The 23,694-nt window shown below is 40.5% G+C and overlaps 1 protein-coding gene across 12 annotated transcripts in view; it reads left to right on the forward strand.

Moving 5' to 3' along the window:
- ATG7 (autophagy related 7) overlaps positions 1-23,694 on the forward strand; it is a 252,183-nt gene that overhangs the window by 79,136 nt on the left and 149,353 nt on the right. For 10 of the 12 annotated variants that reach the window (XM_058565010.1, XM_058565020.1, XM_058565092.1 and 7 more), the window contains one exon: positions 13,427-13,507. In XM_058565010.1, coding sequence (XP_058420993.1) covers positions 13,427-13,507 — 81 coding nt within the window. Of the gene's footprint in view, positions 1-13,426; positions 13,508-20,370; positions 21,481-23,694 lie in introns of all 12 variants that reach the window. The other 2 variants (XR_009223319.1, XR_009223317.1) reach the window with 2 other exon arrangements.

Raw genomic sequence — 23,694 nt, forward strand, 5'->3', positions numbered from 1 at the left:
AAGGAATCTCCTTCCCCCTCTGGTTCTATACCCCTTAGGTTGATGTCAGTAGGAGTGGCAGGAAAAATGGACAGTCCAAGTGTCTGCTCTTTCATCATGTTGGCTGTTGTGATTTGTGACCTAGTTATCCTCCTTCCTTCCTTCCAACCATCGCTTCAGCTGATGATTCCCAACACTGTCTCTGTGCCAAGCACCGTTAGGTTCAGAGAAGTTAAGTAACTGGCACAAGATCACCCAGTGTTTAGTTCCGTTTGCTTTTGGAGTCATCCAAGGTGGTAAGTGTACCCCAAGCCATTTGGATGTCGTGGAATCTGTTCCCGTGGGGAGGCCCCTGAATAGAAGGAGGGATCTGCATACAAGATGTGACAATGTCTGGGCTTCCTGTGTGAGGTCCTAGAAGAAGAGAGGGGGGTTTCATTTCCTTGGTACACAAAGGACAGGATCAATTATAGATAGAGTTCAGAATCATCTCAGATAGCATCTCTTGTCCCAAGAGGACTTGGGCATGACTATCAGTTGAAGGATGTTACTTGTGCCCCACGAGTTTTGCTCACCTAATGAGGCTGTCCTGGTTTGAGAGGCAGCCTGGGGGCTTTGTGATCTTACAGGTCTGATTAGAATCCCAGCTTTGCCTCTTAATTTCATATTCATCCATTCATTACCTCATTTTGCAAAAGAATTTGAGGCAGCTCTTGCCACTTGTCAGTGTGTGACCTTGGGCAGGTTACTGATATTCTGTGAACCTCATGTTTTATATCTATAAAATGGGGATAATTATATAATAAAGTCCTGGAATTCACATGTGGAATAAATTACATTTACTAAACACTAGCACTGTTCTGGGCACATAAGAGACACTTGTAAATGTTAGTTTTTTCTTTCTCTTTCAGTTAAAATGGAGCTTATACTGCTCTCCTAAAAAGAGAGTTACAAAGAATCTCATAAAACTCTGGAAGCAATGAGTGAGTAGGGAAGGGTTGGAAGGATTAGCTCCGTTCTTAAGTATTTTCTAAGGATGACGCTGGCTCATTTTCCACTTAGTTCTTCTGCCCCTTGGTGACTCCAGTTTGATAATGACAGGTGGATTGGTGGTGGTAGCTGAAGCTGTTGTCTGAAACAAAGATCACTGTGGGTATGCCTGGGGTTTTGCAATTGGTAAACTCTCTACTTTGGCATTGAATTTGGTTAAGACTCTTTCCAACATCCAAGAGCAATCTGATGTTTGGAGTTAGTTTTTATTTATGCAAACTCCACGCTCTAGAAATATTGCCAGGCCTGCTGGAAACTGGTGTGAAGTTAAAGCAGCAGGTTTCAGTGGTGGTTGCGACTCTGCCTTCTCAGAACGGCTGTTTGTTTCTGGGCATTGGATCTTCGCTTCCCACTGAAGCAAGAGAGGCTTGGGGCTCATGCTGATTTTACTTAGGTATAAACACTGTCAGGGGTGGCCCAGAAAGGAAGGACTCCTTTGTGTTCCTGATCTATTTGTTTTGTAGCCAGTGGGGAATAGTTGACTGAAGATAATGAATCTACTGAGGCCCTGATAGCAGTCATCTATATATGGAGTTTTTGTTTTTAGGGGGGTGGTTTTTTAAAATTCCTTTGGTCTTCTCTCTCTTTCCTCCTTTCTTTTTACCTCCTCCTTGCCTTGCAGCTTTCTTCCCTTTTCTGGCGTTGGAGCCAGAAAGAACTGAACTCAGATTCCTGGCTTTGCCGCTTGGTAATTGTGCAACCTTGGGCAAGCCATGCCACTTCCCTGAGCCTTGATTTCTTTGTCTGGAATATGGGGGAAGGTCATAGGATGGTAGTGAGGCCAAAATGGGATGAGGATGTGAAAACACCCAAGAGCCCTAGACACAGGGATGGCACTTGATAAGTGTTAGTGCTCTTCTCCCTTCCTCACTCATTTCCCACACTACTCCAGGGCATGCCTTCCTGCACGGCTCGGCTCCCAGGGTTAGGAGGGAGCCCGTTGTTTATGTGGAAGGGAAAAGGGAGAGGGGCAGGCACTTTAGGGGAGGCATAGGAGAGGCGAAGTAGATGGGTGAGAAGGGTGCTTGGTGAGTTTGAGGATCTGAAAGGTGGCTAGTGTATCTGTAACACAAAGAGTTGGAATCACACAGCAGAGAAGGAGAGGCAGGCAGGATCATATAGGCCATTTTATTTATTTAGTTAGTTAGTTAGTTAGTTAGTTAGTGAGGAAGATCAGCCCTGAGCTAACAATCATGCCAATCCTCCTCTTTTTGCTGAGGAAGACCGGCCCTGAGCTAGCATCTATTGCCAATCCTCTTCCTTTTTTCCCCTTTTTCTCCCCAAAGCCCCAGTAGATAGTTGTATGTTATAGTTGCACATCCTTCTAGTTGCTGTATGTGGGACGCCGCCTCAGCATGGCCGGACAAGCAGTGCGTCGGTGCGCGCCCAGGATCCGAACCTGGGCCGCCAGTAGCAGAGCGTGTGCACTCAACCGCTAAGCCACGGGGCCGGCCCACATCTAGGCCATTTTAAAGGTTTAGACCTTCAATCCAGGGGCAGTGGAAAGCCATTGACAAGTTATAAGCTGAGACTTGACGTGGTAAGGTTTGGCTGCTGCGTGAATAGACTGGAGGAGATGTGTATCTGGGAATTTCAGATTTCAGATACATTTCAGCATACACATTTCCCAGCTGTATTCCAGATCCATTGAGTGACAGCCACTGCTGCTGTCTAAAAAATAGCTTCTTGGTGGCATCATATGGGACAAAGTACGTAATTCATCAAGGTAGCCTAGACTTATCCCTTCTCTTTGAACATGCCTTTGAGTTTTGTGCTCTCAACACCACTAGTTGTTTCAGAAAGGACCCTTGACACTTTGTCCCCAGCCCCAACAGGTGTTCCTGCTGGGAACCTTTGGATGCTAATTAGACTTGCAGGTGTGCCTAATGAATTTGCCAGGACCGCCCACTGCTCTGCTGGGAACAGCCCGGGAAGGAGGCCAAATGAGCATGTAAAGGCCTTGTTCTGATGCTTTTGCATCTTTTCTGCCATGTTTTTACTCCTCTTGGTGAGGAGAGCTGGTCCTGTCTTATAAGGCCCTGTTGGCCAAATGCACATACCACCAAGTGCCTCCTTGTGTTTGGCATGGGAATTTCAACTCAAGCTGCTTTTGCCCGTTTTTGGGCCTGGGGTGATGAGAGGGAAGGGAGCCAAGAAATCACAGGTAATCGTATTTCTTCTAGGTTCTGTCATTCCCAGGTGGGTTTTTAAATATTTGGAGCAAAGATATTGTAGAGCTGGTTTATATGTAAATTTTTTTTTCCTAGAAGGCTACACAGGAAACTGATGCTGGTGATTATTTTGAAGAAGAAGGATTGGGGGCAATAGGGACTTGTACTTTTCATTTTGTACCTTTCTGCACTGCTTTGAAAATGTTAGTCAAGATTATAAACCGTTTTTTAAAAATCACCTTTTTTTGAGGCATAATTTATATATAGTAAAATGCACCCATTGTAAGTGTGCGTTTAATAAGTTTTGATAAGTGTATACACTTGTATCTAACCACCACTACCACAAATGGGATATAGCATTCCCAGTCACCCCCAAAATTTCCCTTGTGCCCCTTCCTGGGTAATATCTGCACCCTCAGCCCCTAGGCAACCACTGATCAAATTTCTATATGGGTCATTTTTATTTCCTCTTTATTCTTTTCTGTTTTAAGAGGAAAAACACTTAATGTAGGTGCCAGCCCAGTGGCGCAAGCAGTTGAGTGCGCGTGCTCCGCTGTGGCGGCCCAGGGTTCGCCGGTTCGGATGCCGGGTGCGCACCGTCGCACTGCTTGTCAAGCCGTGCTGTGGCGGCGTTCCGTATAAAGTGGAGGAAGATGGGCATGGATGTTAGCCCAAGGCCAGTCTTGCTCAGCAAAAAAAGAGCAGGATTGGCAGATGTTAGCTCAGGGCTGATCTTCCTCACAAAAAAAAAAAAGAAAAAGAAAAAGAAAAACACTTAATGTAAATTTTAAAAATAAGTAAAATGTATAAGGAGGCAGGAAGGATTTGGCACCTGTAAAGAATCACTCTTATTAGCCACAAAGCTAGGTGGAGGGGCGTGTGTGTGTGTGTTCAGAGGCTGTTTAAAAGGAAGTTAAATATTTAAATAAATTTTATTTTTAAAAAGTAAGAAAATGGGAGTAAATGTGCTATGGGAGTACAGGTGTTTTTTTTTGTTTGCCCTTTTGTTTTCTGTCATGTGCTTATTGTTTTTATCATAGGTAGTGTTAAATTTTTTAAACAGCTGTTTAATACCTACCTTCCTATAAGGAAAGATTGACAGCAAATATTAGTAATAGAATAAGAGTTTAGAGTAAGCTGTGTGCAATCTCAAAATTTACCTTGAGAGAATTTACCTTGAACAGTGTCAAGGGGCCTTAGTTCCTGTGTAGATGGAGAAATAATTTTGATTTTATAGAGCCTTTTCATTTAAATGTTAATTTAGATGTGGGCTAAATTAGGTGGCTGTGGTGGTGCTATTTTTAGAAAATGTGGAAAGAGGGCCGGCCCCGTGGCTTAGCGGTTAAGTGCGGTTAAGTGCTCTCGCTCGGCTGCTGGCGGCCCCGGGCACGCTCCGACGCACCGCTTCTCAGGCCATGCTGAGGCCGCGTCCCACATACAGCAATTGGAAGGATGTGCAACTATGACATACAACTATCTACTGGGGCTTTGGGGGGTGGCGGGGGAAGGAGGAGGATTGGCAATAGCTGTTAGCTCAGAGCCGGTCTTCCTCAGCAAAAAGAGGAGGATTAGCATGGATGTTAGCTCAGAGCTGATCTTCCTCACACACACACAAAAAAAGGAAAACGTTGAAAGAGACTTGCTAACTGCTTCCGTCTGTCTTCTGACATCTAATAAGTGATGTTGAGTTGGTATAGAGCCAACCACAGGAAGGTGTAAATAAGGTTAGTAACTGAAAGCATCTTGTTTCCCGTGCTTGCCTGATGAGAATCACCTGGGGCTCTTGTTAACCATACAGATTCTCAGGCTTTACCCCAGACCTTTTGAATCAAGTTCCAGGGGATTATTCTGATCAGGCAAGTTTAGAAAAACACTGAAAGAGCATATTGCTTCATATACTTTGCAAACTTCTAAGTAGGAAGGTGATGGTGAATTTTTCTCCACTCAAGCAAGGGACAAATCTTTATAAATTTTTTGATTATGAATTGGGGCCTAGTATCCCTAAATTGGTGTGAATATATTTATTAGGATTTTGCATATGGTACCTGAATTATAGATTCCTCTGGGATTTCTGTGCATATCTAAAGAAGGTGCTAAAACTTTAATTAGCAACCTCTGCTCTTATTTTATGCATTTCTTTAAGATTGAGGGAATTCAAAGCATATTGTAGAAGCTCAGTGCATTTCTAATACTGAGGATTTAAAGCGTTGTTAATGGGGAAGGGCTTCACATTGCCTGGAAAATGAGAATGGTGGTAAGTAGGACTTTTTCTTGTGGTTTATTTGGGGCATGTTTTCTCTGTATAGTTCAGATATGAATAATTTGGTAGCCTTTGGGATGTTTGTGTTTTTCTCATTCATTCATTTCATAATTAACAATGTTGGATATCTCTTATGAGCAAATCACTGTGCTATGGGCAAATGCAAATAGTTCAACCTGTGTCTTGCCCTCTAAAAGCACGAGAGATAAAAAATGACTTTTTTAAGTATAGTCATGTGCCTCATAACACATAGTGATGTTGTAGCCATTGTAACGTTGTAGCCCAACACATTATTCAGTGTTTGTGGTGATGCTGGTGTAGACAAACCTACTGTGCTGCCAGTCATGTAAAAGTATAGCACATACAACTATGTACAGTACATAATACTTGATAATGATGATAAACGACTATGTTACTGGTTTATGTATTTACCATATATTTTTTATCATTATTTTAGAGTGTACTCTTTCTACTTTAAAAAAAAAAGTTTACTGTAAAACATGCATTATGTCAGCAGCAGCCTCATACATCTCGTGTTTACCGCACCTCTGGATTATATCATTTTCTCTTGTGCTTCATTTAATCGTGTGTTGTTTTGTTCATCATGGCCCCTAAGCATACAAAATCCACTGCTAATGTTGCCAATAAGAGGCTATGTCTAGCGATTGACCTGGAAACAAAATTAAAAGTGATTAAGGACTACGGAGGTGGAAAATCAGTGATGGTTATTGCTTGCCAGTCAGGCATGTCCCATTCCACCATAGCTATGATCTTGAAGAACAAGAGCAAAGCGACAGAAGCTGTTAAAGGATCTGCTTCATTAAAGGCATTGAGACTAACATAAATTCGAGAAGGACCTATATCAGACATGGAGAAACTTCTAATGTCCTGGATTGAAGACCAGACACAGAAGCGTATCCCTCTTAGCACCATGACGATCTTGGCCAAAGCAAAAGGTTTGTTTGCTATGTTGAAAGAAAAGGCTGGACCCCACTGCAATGTTGAATTTACTGCCAGCTCTGGGTAGTTTAAACGATTCAAGAATAGTTATTCATTACTTAATGTGAAAGTGAGAGGTGAGTCTGCAAGTGCTGATGTCAAAGCAGCTGAAGAATTTTTGGAAACTAGATGAGCTGCTTGTGGAGGAAAATTACTTGCCAGAGCAAATACTCAATATGGATGAAACTTCCCTATTCTGGAAACGGATGCCTGAAAGGACTTTCATACATAAGGAGGCCAAGTCAATGCCAGGTTTCAAGGCTTTTAAGGACAAGATAACAGTCTTGTGTGGGGGCAGTGTTGCAGGCTACAAATTGAAACCCTTTGTGATCTGGCAGAGTGAGAACCCCGGGGCCTTCAAGCATATCAATAAGCACACGCAGCGTGTGTACTACAGGAGCAACAAGAAGTCACGGATGACCCAGCTCCTCTTCCAGGATGCCCTCCTGAATTGCTATGCCAGAGAAATGCGGAAGTACTGTTAGAGAATAACATACCTTTCAAGATTTTGCTTATTGTTGATACTGCTCCTGAACATCCTCCTTTTATTGGTGATCTTCATCCCAGTATCAAAGTGGTGTTTCTCCCTCTAAATACCACCTCTTTGATCCAACCAATGAGATGAGCAGCTTTTAAGACCTACTACCTGAGGAGGACCTTTGTCCAGGCTATTGCTCCAACTGAGGAAGACACGGAGAAAACACTGATTTGATGATTACAACATCTATGACTGCATCAAGAACCTTGTTTGGGCTTGGAGTGATGTCACCAAAGAGTGTAGGAATGGCATCTGGAAGAAGACACTCAAGAGGTTTATCCATGACTTCAGAGACTTTGCCAAGGATGAGGAGGTCGCAAAAATCAACAGGGCTGTGGTTGAAATGGCAAACAACTTCAGCCTGGGTGTGGATGAGGATGACATTGAGGAGCTCCTAGAGGTGGTTCCTGAGGAATTGACTAATGAGGAGTTGATGGAACTAGAACAGGAACACATAGCTGAAGAAGAGGCAAGAGAAAAGGAAACTGCAGGAGAAGAAAAAGAATACCAAGAAAATTCACAATGAAGGATTTAGCAGAAGCTTTTGCAGACCTCATTAAGCTCCTTTAAAAGTTTGAAAGCATGGACCCCCAACACCAAGAGGTTTTCATGAATAGAGAGGAATGTTCTTGGTGCATTATCTGCTTACAAGCAAATCTATGATGAAAAAAAGAAACAAACCAAGCAAACCACCATGGACATATTTCTGAAAAGAGTGACACCTCCTCAAGAAGAGCCTCGGGCAGGTCCTTCAGGAGGTATTCCAGAAGAAGGCGTTGTTATTATAGGAGATGATAGCTCCGTGTGTGTTATTGCCCCTGAAGACCTTCCACTGGGTCAAGATGAGGAGGCGGAAGACAGTGATATTGATAACCTGACCCTGTGTAGGCTAATGTGTGTGTCTTTTTTAACAAAAAAAATTATTACGGTTAAAAAAAATTTTTTTAATAGAATAAAGCTTATAGAATAAGGATATAAAGAAAAAATATTTTTGTACAGCTGTACAGTGTGTGTTTAAGCTGTGTTATTACAAAAGAATCAAAAAGTTAAAAAAATTTAAAAGTTTATAAAGTAAAAAAGTTACAATAAGCTAAGGCTAATTTATTATTGAAGAAAGAAAATTTTTTTTTATAAATATAGTGTAGCCTAAGTGTACAGTGTTTATAAAGTCTACAGTAGTGTACAGTAGTGTCCTAGGCCTTCACATTCACTCACAACTCACTCACTGACTCACCCAGAGCAACTTCCAGAACTGCAAGCTCCATTCATGGTAAATGCCCTATACAGGTGTGCCTTTCTTTTTATCTTTTATAACGTATTTTTACTGTACATTTCCTCTGTTTTGCTACACAAATACTTACCATTGTATTTCAGTTTCCTACAGTATTCGGTACAGTAACATGCTGTACAGGTGTGTAGCCTAGGAGCAAAAGGCCATACAATATAGCCTAGGTGTGTAGACTATACCATCTAAGTCTGTGTAAGTACATTCTGATGTTCACGCAACTATGAAATCACCTAACGATGTATATTTCAGAACGTATCCCCATCATTAAGCAATACATGACTGTAATTATAGCACACAAGCTGATCCTAAGATTCATATGGAAAGTCAAAGGACCCAGAATAGCCAAAATAATCTTGAAGAAGAACAAAGTTCGAAGACTCACACTTATCAGTTTCAAAACTTACCATAAAGCTACTGTAATCAAGACAGTGTAGTACTATTGTAAGGATAGATATCTAAGGGTAGATAAGGATAGATCAATGGAATAGAGTTGAGTGTCCAGAAATGAACCCTTAACGTTTATGATCATTTGATGATAGTTCAATGGGGGAAGAATCTTTTCAACAATATTTTGGGGCAACTGGATTTCCACATGCAAAAGAATGAATTTGGACCCTTACCTCAGACTATATACAAAAATCAACTCAAAATGGATCATAGACCTAAATGTAAGAGCTCAAACTAGGAAAAAACATAATGAATCTTCATGACCTTGGGTTAGACAATGGTTTTTTATATATGACACCAAAAGACCAAGCAACAAAAGAAAAATTAAATAAATAGGACTTCGTGAAAATAAAAGTTTTGTGCTTCAAAGGACACCATCAAGAAAATGAGGGGTTGGCCTGGTGGCGTAGCAGTTAAGTGCGCGCGCTCCACTGCGGTGGCCCCGGGGTTCGGATTCCAGGCGTGCACCGACGCACCACTTGTCAAGCCATGCTGTGGCGGCGTCCCATATAAAGTGGAGGAAGATGGGCACGGATGTTAGCCCAGGGCCAGTCTTCCTCAGCAAAAAGAGGAGGATTGGCAACAGATGTTAGCTCAGGGCTGATCTTCCTCACAAAAAAAAAAAAAAAGAAAATGAAAAGACAACTCACAAGATGGGAGGAAATATTTGCAAGTTATATCTGATAAGAAACTTGTATCCAAATATATCAAGAATTCTTACAATTAAACAATAAAAAGAAAAATAACCCAATTTAAAATTTGGCAAAGAATTTGAATAGACATTTCTCCAAAGAAGATATATAAATGGTCAAGAAGCACATGGAAAAATGCTTGACAGTGGTAGTCATTAGAGAAATGCAAATCAAAGCCACAGTGAGATACCACTTCACACTCACTGGAATGGCTGTAATCAAAAAGAGACAATAGGGCCGGCCCTGTGGCTTAGCGGTTAAGTGCGTGCGCTCCTCTGCTGGCGGCCCGGGTTCGGATCCCGGGCGTGCACCGACGCACTGCTTCTCCGGCCATGCTGAGGCTGCGTCCCATGTACAGCCACTAGAAGGATGTGCAGCTATGACATACAGCGATCTACTGGGGCTTTGGGGGAAAAAAAAATAATTATTAAAAAAAAAAAAAAAAAGGGGCCGGCCCGGTGGCGCAAGCGGTTAAGTGCGCGCGCTCCGCTGCGGCGGCCCGGGGTTCGCTGGTTCGGATCCCGGGCGCGCACCGACGCACTGCTTGGTAAGCCATGCTGTGGTGGCGTCCCATATAAAGTGGAGGAGGATGGGCACGGATGTTAGCCCAGGGCCGTCTTCCTCAGCAAAAAAAGGAGGAGGATTGGCGGATGTTAGCTCAGGGCTGATCTCCTCACAAAAAAAAAAAAAAAAAAAAAAGAGATAATAGCAAGCGTTGACAAGAAGGTGGAGAAATTGGAAACCTCATACCTTGCTGGCGGGAATGGAATATGGTGCCGTCACTTTGGAAAACAGTTTGTCAGTTCCTCAAAATGTTGAACATATAGTTACCATGTGACTCATTAATTCCACTCTCTATATACCTAAAATAAATGTCCATCAACTGATGAATAGATAAGCAAAATGAGTTGTATCTACTATGGAATATTATTTGGCAATAGAAAGGAATGAAGTACAGAACATGATGCGATATGGGTGAAAACATTATGCTAAGTGAAAGAAGCCAGCCTTGTATGATTCCATTTATAGGAAATATGCAAAAAAGGGAAATCAGTAGAAATAGAAAATAGATTAGTGGTTGCCAGGGTCTGGAGAAAGTGGAGAATGGGGACCAGTTGTTTATGGGTTCTGGGTTTCTTTTTGGGGTAATGAAAATGTTCTGAAATTAGGTATTGGTGATGGTTGCACAACTCTATGAATATACTAAAAGCCACTGAATTGTATACTTTAAAGAGATGAATTTTATGGTACATAAATTATAATTCAATAAACCTGTTATTTTTAAAAAAATATTACACAATGTATTTTTGTGACAAATACCAAAAAGAAGAATTTCAGATCATGGAGACATTATTTCTAAGTCGAGTGGTAGATAGGTTGAGCATTTATGAAAGAGGTGTGTTTGAGCTGAGCGGCTTTTAAGGAAGATGAAGATTTGGATATGTAGCTGTTTCCAAAAGGAAGAGTTCTGGGTCACAGAATTCGGCATGAGACAAGGTCAAGAATGTGGGAATGTCTGTGCAAGGGAAGTTGTGAGAAGATTCAATCCAAGACATAATTGGAAAGGAAAGATGGGCCCAAACTAGGAAAGACCTTGAATGCCAGCATAAGGAACTCTGTGCTGTATTTAGTCAGCTCTAGGAAGTTGATAAAAAGTGACACACCTCAAGGCTGTGTATTAGAAAAATTAATCAACAGCAGAGTGTTGTGTTAAATGGAAGCGGGAGAGCTCACCTGTGGAGATACTCGTTAGGAGTCTGTTGTGGTTGGTTTGAGATGAAGGATTTCCTCTTTTAAATTACCTAAAACTGGAATTACTTTGGTTGAGTCTGAGCCTTCTGATACCAACTTGTTGAATTTGAAAGGCCTCGCACACAGATGTTATTCTACTTCATTTCCTGGGAAAATGAATCACATTTCCTGGTAAAGAGCTGTCTGAGGGTGCTAACAATAGCGTGTGGGTCCCTACTCGGCCAGTCCGTTCATTTCGGCTCCTTTTTCTTCTCCTAGTGCTCACCACCTGTGTTTTTTGTTTTTTATTTTCTCTTTCCTTCCTTCCTTCCTCTCCTTTTTCTCTCTTCCTTTCTGCTCTTAACTAGGTTTTCTGTCACCCTTCCCTTCGGCTTCACCTCCGAACCTCCAGTCATGAGACAGTTTAGCAGAGAAAATTACCAGTGTTTCTCTGCGCAACATAAAGAAAGCTTGATATTAGCTACATGAGAGAAAAGAGAATGAAGAAACCTTTTCATGACGCATGTATGGAGACATTAACATGTAGGCTGTATCAGTGAACATTTTAATGGAAAATTTGCTAAATATAAAATTTTTTGTAGGTAAATTTAATATAAAAGTAATTGAGATATGAGGAGGCTCACTGTGAAAATTCTTTCAGGCCTACAACTTCCAGATCTCATTAGGATCTCAGGATTCCCATTTGTAACCTGCCATTCAAGTCTTTTCTGCCAGTTTCCCGTGTCCTGTTTTGGTGTCCTGGGTAGCAAACTTATGACCTTGATTGTGCTTCAGTACTGTGTTATGAAATGGTCACCACATTCCTGAGATACAGGGAACTAAAAGATTTTCAGAGGTTCACAATGAGGCCATCTAACTTTTCCCAACTATCTAATTTATCATTTCTACCAAACACTCTTTTGATCTTGGGTTACAATGAAATCTCGGAACATATGGATAAGGACATTTAAAAGGTTGCTGGAGGCATTTCCTTCAAGGTTAGCTTTTCCAGCAATAAATGTACACATGCAGTTAGACTGTTAGTTGCAGTGGGGATATAAAGATGGAGTTATCCAAACTCAGAAGGAAGCCTTTTTCTTTAAAAAGTTTGTCAGGTTTTGTCAGTTTTGTTTTGAGGAGAATGCTGGTAGGGTCGCTAAAGGCAGCAAGGGTGGGTGGGTTGGTTCTTTTGCCCTATTCAAGTGAGACGTTAAATTTGTGTTGAGACCTAATATTGAAGACAAAAGCTGTGATAACCTGAGAGAAAGGGAAGGAGGGAAGGAAGAAGAGAGGGAGGGAGGGAGCAAGCCCAGGCCAGGGCCTGCCCAGGTTTGAAGTCAGAAGGTCTACTTTTAAATCTTCACTCTGTCACTTTCTGTTTTTCTGAGCCAAGTTGCCTCACCTTTCTGAACCTGAGTTTTGTCAACATAAAACGGGGTAGTTGGCAAGATCAAGTAAATTAACTCATGAGAGGATTTGTGTTGTTTGGCTTATTATAAATGTTGAGTCCTGTAGAGACTTGAGATTTCATCATTCATATTTTTGGTAATAATATTTTGATGATATATGCAACAGTTTACAACTCCTTTTTTAGTGTAAGTGTAGTTCTAGAGGTATAATGCTCTGAATAAATTACCTAAATCATAGTTTGTGAAACCTAGTTATAGCTGAAACTCTATAAATGGAAATCAGTTGTAGTATAGAAGTTTATGCTCAAGGTGGCACTGTTTCCCCATAAATTTGGTGATATTTTGTATTTTATCCCAATTTGTTCCAAGTCAAGCAAATAAATAACTGGATGTATATTTAGGACCATCTCTGCCTTCTGTAGTCCGCAGGCCTTCTTACCTTGTGAAGCCCCACCTAAGATATTAGGTGCATATCCTAGAAATGCACACTTATCCCACATTCACTATAACATATATGAGAGTTGAGTCGTAATAAACTAGTTGACCTGTTACATTTTTGAAGACATTTATTAAAACAATACTTCAGATTTTACAGCTTTCTTTTTGTATTTTGGAGTCAATTTGTTTTTAGGTCTCAAATATTGGAAGAGCTTGTAGGCCCTGGGTCCTAATGGAATAAAGGACCTATTATAGTTCTTCTTCAAACTGATTATAGTACAAGGGAAAATATCCATGTTGAACTTCATTTTTGCTAGTAATCTGTGTCAAGACTGCCATATTGTCAGAAACTACACACACATTTCATGGGTGTGGTCATTCTAGGCTTGATGTGAATTGTTTGTTTTGGTTTGTTTGTTTTTAGATCCGAGGATTTCTGTCACGGTTTGATAATGTCCTTCCTGTCAGCCTGGCATTTGACAAATGTACAGCTTGTTCTTCCAAAGTAAGTCATTCTGCATTTGAGGGACTTGTTTTTAAAAATGAGCCTGGGGCCGGCCCGGTGGCATATCGGTTAAGTGCACGCACTCCGCTGCTGGCGGCCCGGGTTCAGATCCCGGGCGCACACCGACGCACCGCTTGTCAGGCCATGCTGTGGCAGCATCCCATATAAAGTGGAGGAAGATGGGCACAGATGTTAGCCCAGGGCCAGTCTTCCTCAGCAAAAAGAGGAGGATTGGCATGGATGTTAGCTCAGGGCTGATCTTCCTCACAAAAAAAAAAAAAAATAGCCTGTCAGCCTTACCAGCCAGAGGCATTAAAACCAACTAAGGGCTTTTTTGCAGGGAGGGGTTGGGGTCTAAAAAATCAGAAAAGATTTCATGTTTTCATTTATCTGTATTCATTCTCACAGAGAAACCAGCCTGAGAAAATTTGATTTACAGTATATGGCGAGAGACTGAATTAGAGATTTTAGTTCTGTATCAATATTTGCGTCACAGTAATTTTGGCTGGAACTTGAACTTTACTGGTCTTTGTTCTTCCTCAGAGATTTCCTCCTCCGCATGGACCATCATAGAGCAATTTTTAAGTGTTACTCAGAGAATAAGGGATACCAGGCAGTCCTGGCGGTGTGTCTCTTGGAGATCTACATAATGACAAAGAAAAAGTAAAGAGAGATTATGGGCCTGGATGAGGAGCCAATAAAAGGGCTCAGTTCAGCTTTGATCTTTCCAGAGACTCTAAAAATAGACCTGGTATGTCCTCCATTGTAATGGGAAACGGCTGATGTATCTCAAAACTACAGTGATGGCATCTCATTTTTTAATAGGCTTTGAGATAGTCTGAGTTATTTTTACACATATACTGTGTGTTACAGTTAATTTCCTTTTGGATGCCTCTCTAAGCCTTCTAACACCCAGTGATTTAACCTGGGCTTTAAAAACTCATGATTCTTGATAAAACTTTCATGTTAGAGTGTTATGCAAAATAGTGCTGGGGTCATTAATCCCAAACTATGGCCTCTCAGTTGTAATTTGGGACTTCTTTGCTGTGTAACCTACATCTTGCAGTGTGGAAGGGATTGAATTCTAAGGAAATTCTCTCCACTCAGAGTTGACAAGCTTTCTTTGAAAACTTTACTTGGGTCATATCTTATGAGAAGCACTGTCTTGACCAGTTTCTCTAAAAAGTTAACTTAGATTTGGCAAATTATGTTGATAAATTTGGTTAATTTTAGGTGCTCCAAAATTTAGAGTAGTTTTTCTTTTTTCTTCAAAAGTAAACTAAACTCTTGTTATATTATTATGCATCCCAAGTGCCTACATTGAGATTTAAAGCTTACCATTTGTCAGTAGTTACCCATGAGCTCATTCTTTCTATAGTTTCAGGTATCTTACATCTGCTTAAATCAGGGCCTCAAGGATGTCTAGGAGCACTTTTGTCTTTAGAAATGCAAGTTTTAGGATTATCTGCTCTTTAGTGGAGCACGTTCTTTTTCTTTGAATGGCTGAGCTAATTGGTCTCCAAATAACTTGGTAGTATTAATTTTCGTATTGAAATCGTTTGGCACAGGTGCCAGAAGTTTTTCTGTGGCTTTTTGTAGATCTGGCTAGTCAATGAAATAAAGATAATTGGGTTCTCTAAGTGAAATGCAAACACTCACTCTTTCTTGTTCTATTTCTAATTAAATTAGCCCTTGAGATACTGTTTAGAAAAGAATCACAAGCATACCAGCTAACTGAGGTCCCTTGCATTCTTTAAAAGAGAATAGCTTTGCATTTTTCTTTCACACTTACTGTAAGCATTAAATTAAATACAAGTATCACTTTTTTGTTAGCAAAATTATTTCTTCTTGGTGGTCATTCTGAGAGTCCTGCTTTACATAAACATGCTGGACGATTTAATACAAACTGACTTGGATTTTAACAGCTATACTATTCCCATAGCGATCACTTTTCATGTGGTCTGGGTATTAAATTTCTTTTGTGCTGAAAAAGTTGCTTCATTGGTGCACGTATTTCCTTACAGTAGAAACACAGCATTTACTTACTTGGCTAACTTCTTTATTAGCTTAGAAGAATGTCATTCTCTATTATCTGCAAACCGCACATTAAAACTTTGAAATGACAAATCCAATTACATTTTCATCTCTGTATGTGAATTTTTCTTAACGCATACTTAGCATAATATTTTTTATACTGAGTCATATCATAGTTGTTATTGTTTCAAAAAGATTCTTTGGGGCTAAAAATGACTTGAAAAATTCTCCTTTGACATCCATGAAGTAATTTTTTCCTTCGGTAGTTTTCAGTATTTTTGCTTTTTTTTTCCTAGGACCAGAACATACTTATGTCTTGATTTAACCACAAATACAGACAGAAAGATTGGGGAGGTAGATCAGCTCTGCTGAGTGATAATCCTCTTGTTCATTATCTTATATATATATATATATATATATATATATATATATATAAAAATATAGAGCTTCTATAAGGCCTGAAGTGAGGAAGAATACAGTTCTCTGCTTCTCTGGCAGGGAAGGCTGAGTCTTCTACACATAAATCATTTCTTATCCTGTTTCATTTTAGCTTGGCATTGAGCCAGGTGAATTGTTCCATCGCACAGAAAAAATATTGGAGAATCTGGAGGGAGGGGGTGGTGAGGAGTCACTTTCATTCCAATTTCTGTTTATTGCCTTGCAAGACTTTCTAAAATGACTGTGTCGGCCACTGGAATTTCAAAAAACCTTATTTGAAGCTATATGGGTTGTTTTTTAGTACTAAAAATGAATTTAGAGCCACTTTATTATTAGCCTTTCACCTAAATATTCTTGGGTAAGTTAGGGTATTTTTTTTTATAACTTTCTAGTTTGATATAATTTTAAACTTACAGAAAAGTTGCAAGAATAGTACAAGGAACTCCTGTATACCCTTTACGCAGATTCACCAGTTGTTTACATTTTGCCCCATTTGTGTGTGTGCGCTCCCCTACCACCCTCCCTGCTTCCTCCCCACCCTTCTCATTTTTTTGAAACTGAGAGTAAGTTGGAGACATTGTGGTCCTTTACAACTAAATACCTCAATGTCTGTTTCCTAAGACCAATGCTGTTATCTAATCCTTAGTCTATGTTTCAAATGTCGTTTTTTGTACCAGGAATGTTCTTTATAGGTTTTTTTCCCCTCTCAGACCAGGATCCAATTCAGGATCAAGTATTGCGTTTAGTTGTCGTGTCTCTTTGGCTTCTTTCAATCTGGAAAAGTTCCTTAGCCTTTCTTTGTCTTTCGTAACCTCAACATTTTGATATTTTGCCCGCTATTTTGTAGAATTTCCCTCGATTTGGATTTGTCTAATGTTTCCTTATGATTAGATTCAGGTTATGAATTTTTGGCAGGAATACCAAAGAAGTGATGCTGTATCCTCATGTTAGGAGGCACATGATGTATTTTATCCCCTTTGGTGATATTAATTTCCCCTCTCCGTATTTGTAACTACTTTCCCCAACAGTGAGAAACCTGGCTCCCATTATCCTGGATATTTTTACTCACTTGCTCAAGTCTAGAATACACAGAAACCAGTTTCACAGTTGTTAGCCCATACTACTGCGGAAAGTAAACCTACCAGCTAGAGTTCGATATTTGTGCATGGTTCTTTTTTTCTAGCTAAAATTTATATACAGTGAAAGGCATGAATCTTAAGAGAACAATTCTATAAGTTTTGACAAATGTATACACTCATGTAACCTACATTTCAATCAAGATACAGAACGTTTCCGTTACCCCAGAAAGTTCCCACGTATCCCTTCCCAGTCAGTCTTGGCGGAGGGAACAGTATGTTGAATACCGTGACCATCCTCTTTCCCTATAAGGAGTAAAGCTAGGCACCTTCTGGTGTTTCATGCAACAGTAGCCTTGGCTCTGGGACCCAGAAGTTGACCAAAACTTCTCTCAGATCTGCAGAGTCAGGAGCAGGGCTGTGCCTGAGGAGACTGTGTCAGAGTATTCTTGCTGTTATTGCACGATTCTGTCACCACAATCTTTGTGATATTGGAGGAACAGCCTGTTCTGAAGAAACAGGCCCCAAACTTGGTTTTTAAACAATCTTGGACCTGCCTACTGCACAGATGTAGCAGGATATGCCCAGAAACCTGATCTTGAGATTTTAATTAGTGATTAGCAATCCTAATAATATACTCATTCTGATGTTTACTATGCGATGGGCTCTTCTGTAGATGGGTTATGATTAAATATCCCAAAGTGACTTGTCATGAGCTTTTTGTGTTCGTCTGTGTATGTGTATCTTGAGGGGTGATAGGGAGAGGGTGGTGCAGGAAGAATATCTGTCAGCTGGTATCATCATATGGTAGATTATACTTTCTTTTGCCTTTGTCATAGCCGGCCTGTCCGTTTATCTTTTGATATTATGTAATCCTACCTTTCTTCTCTCATATTTATTTGTTACTTAAAAAGCATGAAATCCCAAAATTAAACTCAGCTATTTAAACTTTAAGGAAAACATCTTGGGGCCAGCTCAGTGGCATGGTGGTTAGGTTCGCACACTCCGCTTTGGTGGCCTGGGGTTCACAGGTTCGGATCCTGGGCATGGACCTACACTGCTCATCAAGCAATGCTGTGGCAGTGATCCACATACAAAATAGAGGAGGACTGGCACAGATGTTGGCTCAGGGCCAATCTTCCTCACCAAAAAAGGAAACACCTCTTTCCCAAAGCAGCCTGTCACCTAAGAGTTCTGCAGATCTACCAGTTAGAGGATAGAAATACAATTCATAGATTTGGAAAGAAAGGTTAAAGTCTTACTGTGTGACTCTTAGCAGGCATTCATTTATTCAACTGACATTTGCATCCATGCTGTGTGCCAGACATACAAAGATGATTAAAATAGCCACTGCCTTCAAGGAACATTATCTAGAGGGTGAGACAGACCTATAAACCAATAATGATCTCCCTTATATTGTGATATGCTCTACAGTCAAGGTACGTCCTTTATTATGGTATCCTACTACTGATCAATTTTATAAATGGGGAAACCAGGGAAGGCGTTGCAGAGAGTGACTTCTGAATTGATGTTAAAGGACAAGTGGGAATTTCTAGAAACATGGGAGAGAGGACAAGAGGAAGGCACTCTAGGCAGGGGGAATAGCATATATAACAGCCAGAGGCAATGAAAACATGGCGTATTTATGAAGTTGTTCAGTAAAGCAGTTGTCCCAGAGGCTGGGACACCTAATTCTCTACAAATTGTCTTCTTGTCTTTGTGAATGCCATTTTAATTTCGGCTATTCTTTGAGTTGGAATCTGGTGTACTTTGTCTAACACTTGAGGCTGCTGTCTTGAATTTTACAATTCTATGTAAAACTCTTTCTCACCTAGCACCAAGCTTAGGGGGTTTCCTAGCCTAAGGAATGAAGCAGCTGCAGCAGGGTGGTGTGGAGGGCAGGAAGTCAGGGGATTTCCAGGGTCCTGGCTCTAGGTCCATTGCTGGCCAGCTGAGTGACCACGATCAAGGTGCTCTCCCCTCTGTCCGCCTCTGTTTCTTCTTTTGTTAAATGAGTCAGTTGGATGAGATAAGCTCTGGCTCTCTATTGACACTTGGAGTTACTAGCTTTTGTATTTCCTTTACTTAATTTATTTTATTCTTTATTCCACAGGCAGTGCATTTTAATTTTAGAAAAATCAGAAAATACATTTAAGGATAAAGAAGATAATCAACCATATTCTAACCACTCAGGTCACTGTTTGCTGTTGATTTCAACCCTTCTTGACTTTTAAAAAAATCTATAGGTATATGTAGGTTATTTTTCTCTCCGAACATTCTTATTATAAATTTGAAATTAGCTTTAGAGAGAGGGATTTATGGTGCTGCATCAAGGATACTCCCTGCTCCTCTGATTTGATAGGGTTTTAAATCTCAGTCATTTACAAGGACTGGCCAGAACCCAATCGGAAGAACTCACCAAAGCTTGTGCCAGGAATTTTTGCATACAGCTTCTCAGTGGCAAATATTACTCAAAACTGGGCTGCAGCCAAGTTTTCCTTCTCCTTTCCAAAAGGGACATAAATCGCTGATTTGGAAAATGATGAGTAACCCCAGGTTGCCTTTTCCTATCTCATTTACCCAGTGAGGCTTCAAGTCTTCTGTTTTAATGTGTGATAGATTCCATATGTATGGTTGTGTGGTATAAACTGTGTCCCACATCTTGTCCTTAGCAACTAGTGTTTCCTCAACCTCCAGAACTGCTTGGTTCCCAAAAGGAGACGCAATATCCAGCCAGAGCCAATGTGGAGTATTTAGCTGCAAGCCCTAACCTCAGAGCTCTTGGCTCTTCACCTCCTTGAAAAACCTTGGACATTTCTCCTTTTGCTTCAATTTCCTCATCCATAGAGTGGGGAAAATATTTTCTGTTTCCCAGGAAAATTGCAATGGCTGACGTGTATCCAGTTCCCTGTGACCAAGTACCAAGGCCTCTGCCCACTCCTGGGACTGATGTTGACATCAGAAATAAGAAAAAAAAAAGACCCCTGGTGATCACATTAGGTCTCCTGGGATATGTGGAACCCTTTCGGGGCTCACTGTACACAAGCAGGTACAATGAAAGGTCTGATTGGAAATTGAGGCTGCCCTGACTTTGAGAGGCTATAGAACCTTCCATCATGGTTGATGACAACTACTGCCAGAACCTTTCTCGAGATTCCAGAGAACTCAGCCTTGTTCGTTATGTCTGACCTGTGGTCTTCTGAGACCACCTAATCAGTAGTTAAAGCTTGTGCTGCTTACTCCTTTCCCTGTCACCTGAAGTCACAAAGACATGCCTAGCCTGCCTAAACACAACTTTTTTTTTTTTTTTAACAGGATCCCTTTTACCATCCAGACCAGAAAGTTTAGGACTGTTTTCTCCTTAGATGATTCTACTGGCTGCCTGGCCCAAGCTTAGTCTTCAGGTTATTGAAAATCTGGGTTTCATTTAATTTGGAATTAATCTCATTCACTTTTAGCCTTCTCACCAAGCTGGACACCTGACATAGTGGTTCTTAAATTTTTTGAGTCATGGACCTTGTTCAGCCTGATTGATGAAAACAGTAAACCCTTCTCCCCTGAAAAATGTAAGCCATGAACAGTTTTGCAGGCAATTTCAGTGGCTTCATGAAGTCCCTGAAACATGCCTATGAATCCTTGTAAAGTACCCTTGCTCCATGAGTTTTCCTTTGATATCGTGCCCAAGCTCTCCTGGATGAGACACTGGGGATGGGGGTTGCAGCCAGCCCTACGCCCAGCCCCACCGTGAACTCTCTGTATGGCTTTGGGAGGTAGCCATCTCTCTTTTGGGACTCGTTTTCCTCAACTGTAGTAAAAGGAGATGCATGGGCGGATCTACCACTGTGTTTTTTTTTTATGACTCTGAGATTGTGTAGTCTCTTGATCAGCTATTTCGTTTCTTTAGGCCCAGCTGCATCCAACTGGGGGACGGGAGAAGACACTGACCTTGTTCAGAGCTCTATGAGTTAGTTCTCCCTGCTCTGGTGGTGCATTGATTTGCTCCTGATGGGCAAAGAGCCCCAACTATCATCTGTTCATGTTCCTTCTTTCTGTCTCATTTATATGATACATTCATCTTCTTCCCTTCTCCCTTCAACCTTAATACCTTTGGAAGGGGAGGAGGGAGGAAGAAACATGGTAGTAGCTGCTGGTTTTTTGGAATAAGGAAGCCATCAGCTTGAACTGGGAAACCTTTTATGGATGTACATGTTGATACATACACAGGTTGTATACAATATATATGACTATTTAAATTGAATACTTAAAACACTCAAATATATGTTTACATGAGTTTATTTTAATGACTATTGTCCTAGCAGTTCAGTTCAGCAATCATTGGAACTCCTATTTCATGATATATTTTTGGATGATACAAAGGTGAATAAGACTGCCTCTGAAGTTTCTGACAATATCCTTCTGGACAAGGTAATAAAGTTATATTACATGATTATATAATTCAAGTATATCAAGTTATTAAAACATCTTTACACAAGAAATATTCCTAGCTTAGAAGGCATAAATACTTCCTAGCAAATGGTTGGAACTGATTAAATATGTTTTGAATGGTGAGAAAAATTAATTAATGATTTGGTAGCTAAATAAATGAACAGCACAACGGGAGAAAAAAGGAAGATGGCCTGTGACCTCCAAGAACTCACAGTCTGGTAGGTAGCTAAGACTCTGTAGCAGAATGCCCTTTGCCTACTAGTGCAGAGGTATGATTTATCGTTAAGCCATGGGTGGTAGCTATTATTGAATGATACATTTCAGTGTTCTGAGTATTTGTTCAGCTAAGCTTCTTTCCAGCTTTTACTATCTCATTTGCTTTAGTTGATGCTTTCGATGATTTGTTATTATGTTGGAAGACCATTTCCAGAGTATAGTAAAACAAGGAGCCTTTGAGATTCATCAAGGATAACTTAACATTTATGAAAGGACACATTCTGGCAATGAGCTCTTTGATGGGTTTTACTTGCTCTCCTGCAGAATTTTTAAATGTCTCCATTTTATTTTTTCTCAAGGGCTTTCCAGTATCCTGCCCAGGTATTTCTAAAAGTGCTTATCACTATAGCCTTTTTTGCTATAGAAGATGTGAAAGAACTGTTTGAGAACATCCTATTCCCATAGTTATTGTCCTTATAACTTGTTTATATAACATTTTATGTGATGATAGTCATAAATTCTAGAGTGTCTGACCTTCCCTAGTTTTAAGTAATTCTTTCATAACAATTTTGTTCAAGTTTTTTTTCTTAATACGAAAGAAAAGACTACGTGTTTCTCTTTTCTAGAATATCTAGGGGCTGGTTAAAGCACACACCAAAGTTAGACATCTTGAATTTATAGCCATCAGACTAAAATTGGGAAACTGTTTCCTTTGTGATTCTGAAATGGCTGCAAGTGTGCCAAAGGTGAATAGTCAATGGGAGAACAGACAGAGCAAGTTTTGCCAGAGAGGAACCATCTTGACGTTGTATCAGCGTGTAATCAGCAGTGTCTTAAGGAACAGCAGCGTCCCTGGGATAACCGCCCAGTCTCCCACTAGGACTGCTTTAAGGGGTAGTTGAATAGTCACAAGGCCTGTAGTCAGAATTTATCTGTCCTCATAACTCTAGACAGCTTCGGTGTCTTGGCAGTTGACTCTGGATTTGCTGAAGCATTTGGATATTTTTAAGACCTTTATCGACACTCCAACTTGGAATAGAAATTCATGCAAAAGTATATTTTTGTGTTATTTATAAAGGTGGGAGAGAAAATTTGGGTTTCTCCCAGTTCTCAGTTATACTTCACATTTCTCTTTCCTTTATGTCAACTCCTTTCTGAAGGACCCTGGAGGGAGATGGTAACAAAAGTGGGGATTGAAGCAAGTGGCAGTTATTCATTGTTGCATTAAAACCTCTCAGCTATCCCGAACATGGGACACAAGCTCGACATTGCTCTTTCTTAAGAAGAAAGCCTGACCAAAAACCATCCATAAGATTGCTACTGTGCCCATATCCAGATTTTCTCTTAGTTCGGTTTGACCTGAGGGACTTGACTTCAGTCATAATGCAAGCAGATTGAAAACAGTAACTGAGTGCAGAATGACTTCCTAGTAGAATAACGTACATAAGTAGGAAAATAAAAACACATACATGCCACTTGGCTCTACTGGAGGAGTAAGAGTTTTATTTCACAACATCTGCTGTTCTTTGCCTAATCACTCACTGCTTCCTATTTTTGACAATATTTCAATAGGCACTTATACCTGAAAAATGAGACCTACATCACCCCATCACACTCTCTGCAAAAGGACTGCTAGTCCCAAGCAATGGGCCCTTCCAGAGTGTTCCCTGGGGAGTCAGTGCGCCTGTCTCAGTTCTGCTGTGCCAGCTCAAAACAGTGGATTAGTTCTTCCTGGGAAATTGCTTCAGATCTCACAATATTTTCCTCTTAATAGGCCCAGCAGTGGTAAATTCATGACCTTTGAGGGCGGGTTTGATTTTTTGGAAAAGGCCAGAATTAACTTGAAGCTCTGTGTTGTGAATAAAGGGAACAAGTGATTTACAAGAAAAAATTAAAAAATATAAAAAAGAACTGCAAAGGCGTCTAGTGGCTTGCAGGTCCCAGTGCGAGGGCACCGGTTCAAGGGAGCTCCAAGTA

This window comes from Diceros bicornis, chromosome 2, assembly GCF_020826845.1.
Source record: "Diceros bicornis minor isolate mBicDic1 chromosome 2, mDicBic1.mat.cur, whole genome shotgun sequence".
NCBI classification, from domain to species: domain Eukaryota; kingdom Metazoa; phylum Chordata; class Mammalia; order Perissodactyla; family Rhinocerotidae; genus Diceros; species Diceros bicornis.